The sequence below is a fragment of the Aplysia californica genome, unplaced genomic scaffold, assembly GCF_000002075.1.
Source record: "Aplysia californica isolate F4 #8 unplaced genomic scaffold, AplCal3.0 scaffold00094, whole genome shotgun sequence".
Taxonomy (NCBI): domain Eukaryota; kingdom Metazoa; phylum Mollusca; class Gastropoda; order Aplysiida; family Aplysiidae; genus Aplysia; species Aplysia californica.
In genome coordinates this window covers 1,232,962-1,235,441 of record NW_004797364.1, presented here as the reverse complement: position 1 = coordinate 1,235,441, position 2,480 = coordinate 1,232,962, and the positions used below count along the sequence as shown (strand labels likewise).

The window sequence follows — 2,480 nt, the reverse complement described above, 5'->3', positions numbered from 1 at the left end:
GGGGGACAGTGAATGAGAGAATAGCCAGTATGTCTTACTGGCAATAGAAAATGTTGGTAGTAAGGGTTTCGGGGTGGGTGGGTGGGTGGGTAAGTGAAAAAACCTAGAGCATTATCCTTATAAAGTGAAGTGTTAAAGTTGAGAGTTTTGAGAGAGGGAGGAATAAAGGAGAGTATAGCCAGAACATTATCCTTACTGCCGTTGGAAGTGTTAGCGGTGCGGGTTTAAGTGAGGTGAAACAAAAAAATACAGACGATCAGGTACAGACAGAGACAGACAAATATGGTGGAGGAGAAAAAGGCAAACAAACAAGAAAACAAACAAATAAACAGACAAGCAAACTAAAAAAAACAAACAAACAAACAAACAAACAAACACACAGACAAACGTACTGTAGAGACTTGACAGAACGTCGAGTTGTGAAGTAAGTACAGACAAATAAAGCTTATTCACAAGCGCCTTTTATACACATGTGTGCATTAATAATAAGCCAACCTTATTTTAACTGGACTATTTTGCACGCCAGTGTCGTGCAACTAAGTCGCTACAATACAAACAAACATTGCACTTTCAAACAAATCATTCCTTAGGGTTGCAATTCCTTCTTACTATCTATTCTCCTCGAACAGAAAGAATGCTCGGGTGTCGTGGCCAGCGATGCTACAACCAGCCCGTCAACAGCCTCAGGAACCACCGCCAACCCCCTGGTCAACCCACAACCGGTCACACAACCGACCACACAACCGGCCACACCAGCCAACCCTGCAGCGACTAACCCCGCCAACAGCGGGAGGAAGAAGCGGGCAGCCGGAGACCATCAGAGAGTAGATAGCACCATAACTGTTTACGACCCGGCCGAGGCCACAGGGCAAGGTACGCCGCAGACTAGCCACCATCTTTGTGTTTATCCCAAGGAGTTTACAGTAATTAGTTCTAAGCTCCTTGGTTTATCCCCTTAATGTGTGTTACAACGCGGTGGAATCAGGCGCTCGTTACTTTTTGGGTATTCAGACTTACTAATATAGTTTTGAATCTTGATCATTTGCCTTACTTTTGAAGAGAAAGCTGCCCATTCCCGATTGAAGGTGCTCGGGGGCTCATGGTGGCAGAGGTAAAATTAGCAGGGAAATGGCGGCCAAAGTTTTGCGACTTCCAAAGGTGTGGTGTCCTTGGAAACTGCAAATTTACATAGAGTGCCTTTGATCAAGGTTTTTTTTTTGGTGTTACATCAACAGACAAATGCGGTTAAAATGTGCTAAGCATGAACCCCCCCCCCCCAAAAAAAAATAAAAAAATAAATAAATAAAAAAATAATTGTCCAACGAGCAGAGAAATGTCGATTTCTCCACTTTCGGTACGTTGACGAGCGCCTAATTTCACCAAAACGCCTCACATAATTTGTATTCTTGCTCAATGACAGCGCACAAAACTTGAAGATCCACTATTTGGGGGTATTTTAAATTAAGCCTTTAACTGCCTTATTCATACGGATATTCCGATTCAGTTTTTTAAATCTGAAACTTTTACAAACAGGCAATAGTATGCATTGTGTGAAATAATTATGTAAAATTGTGTCTCCAATAAATAGGGTGGTTCAAATTATACCACAACGTTCCTTTTAGTCTGCTGCTGGTCGGACATATTATGTGTCCGTTACCAGGACCTCCTCAAGGAGGTTAATTGCATTTTAAAAAGTGGGAACTCTAGGGCTAATTCCGATTCATAGTGAAGAGCAAGAAGGGACTGTGGCGAGACTTGAGAGTTTTGCCCTTTATTTGCTCGCCCATGGTGCAGACCAGCGTGGAGTTTTTGTTGTTGTTTTTCCGTGATATTTTTTAAATAGGAAGCAAAGAGGGGTGGTCAATGAAATGTACCCGGTCTTTGATATTATAATTCAAGTTTATAGTTTTTTCTGACGAGAGTATCTTCAGTTTGGGAAAAAATGGACAAGGTCTCCGTAAGAGAAGCTTTACTCTTTCAAGTCATAGGGGTATTCGTGACAGACCTTTGCTCATTCCAGGTCAAAGTGGTTTTCGTAAGAGAGACTTTGCTCTTTCAAAGACGCAGTTCTATCGTAAGAGAGACTTTGCTCTTTCCAAGTTGGGGCTAGCTGTGCCAAGATAGAATTTGCACTTTCTATTCACAAGTACTTTTGGAAGTCAGACTTCGCTATTTCCATACTAATGTTGCTTTGTAAAGCAGTCCAATCTCCGTTTGTCCTCCTCGAACAAGTGCCGGCTACTGAGTTGAAGGTCATGTTGAAGATGAGAAGGAGCTACGGTAGAGCTTTTGGACCGAAATCTCTCAAGAGGGCTTGAGAGATGCTGCTGTTGTTGTCGTTGTCGTCGTTGTTGTTGTTTTTGTCGTTGTTGTTGTTGTTGCTTTTATTATTATTATTGTTGTTGTTGTTGTTGTTGTTGTAGTCGTCGTCATCATCATCCTTTTTATGATCTTTTTAGTTATTATTATTATTATTATTA

At 41.6% G+C, this 2,480-nt stretch overlaps 1 protein-coding gene across 7 annotated transcripts in view; it reads left to right on the top strand.

Annotated features, from left to right (window-relative positions):
- LOC101849530 (EGF-like domain-containing protein 1) overlaps nt 1–873 on the top strand; it is a gene marked incomplete at its 3' end in the record, with an annotated part of 33,369 nt that extends 32,496 nt beyond the window's left edge. For all 7 annotated transcript variants that reach the window (XM_013080657.2, XM_013080656.2, XM_013080655.2 and 4 more), the window contains 1 exon segment: nt 630–873. In XM_013080657.2, the coding sequence (XP_012936111.1) occupies nt 630–873 (244 nt within the window).
- Nucleotides 874–2,480: the final 1,607 nt, after the last annotated feature.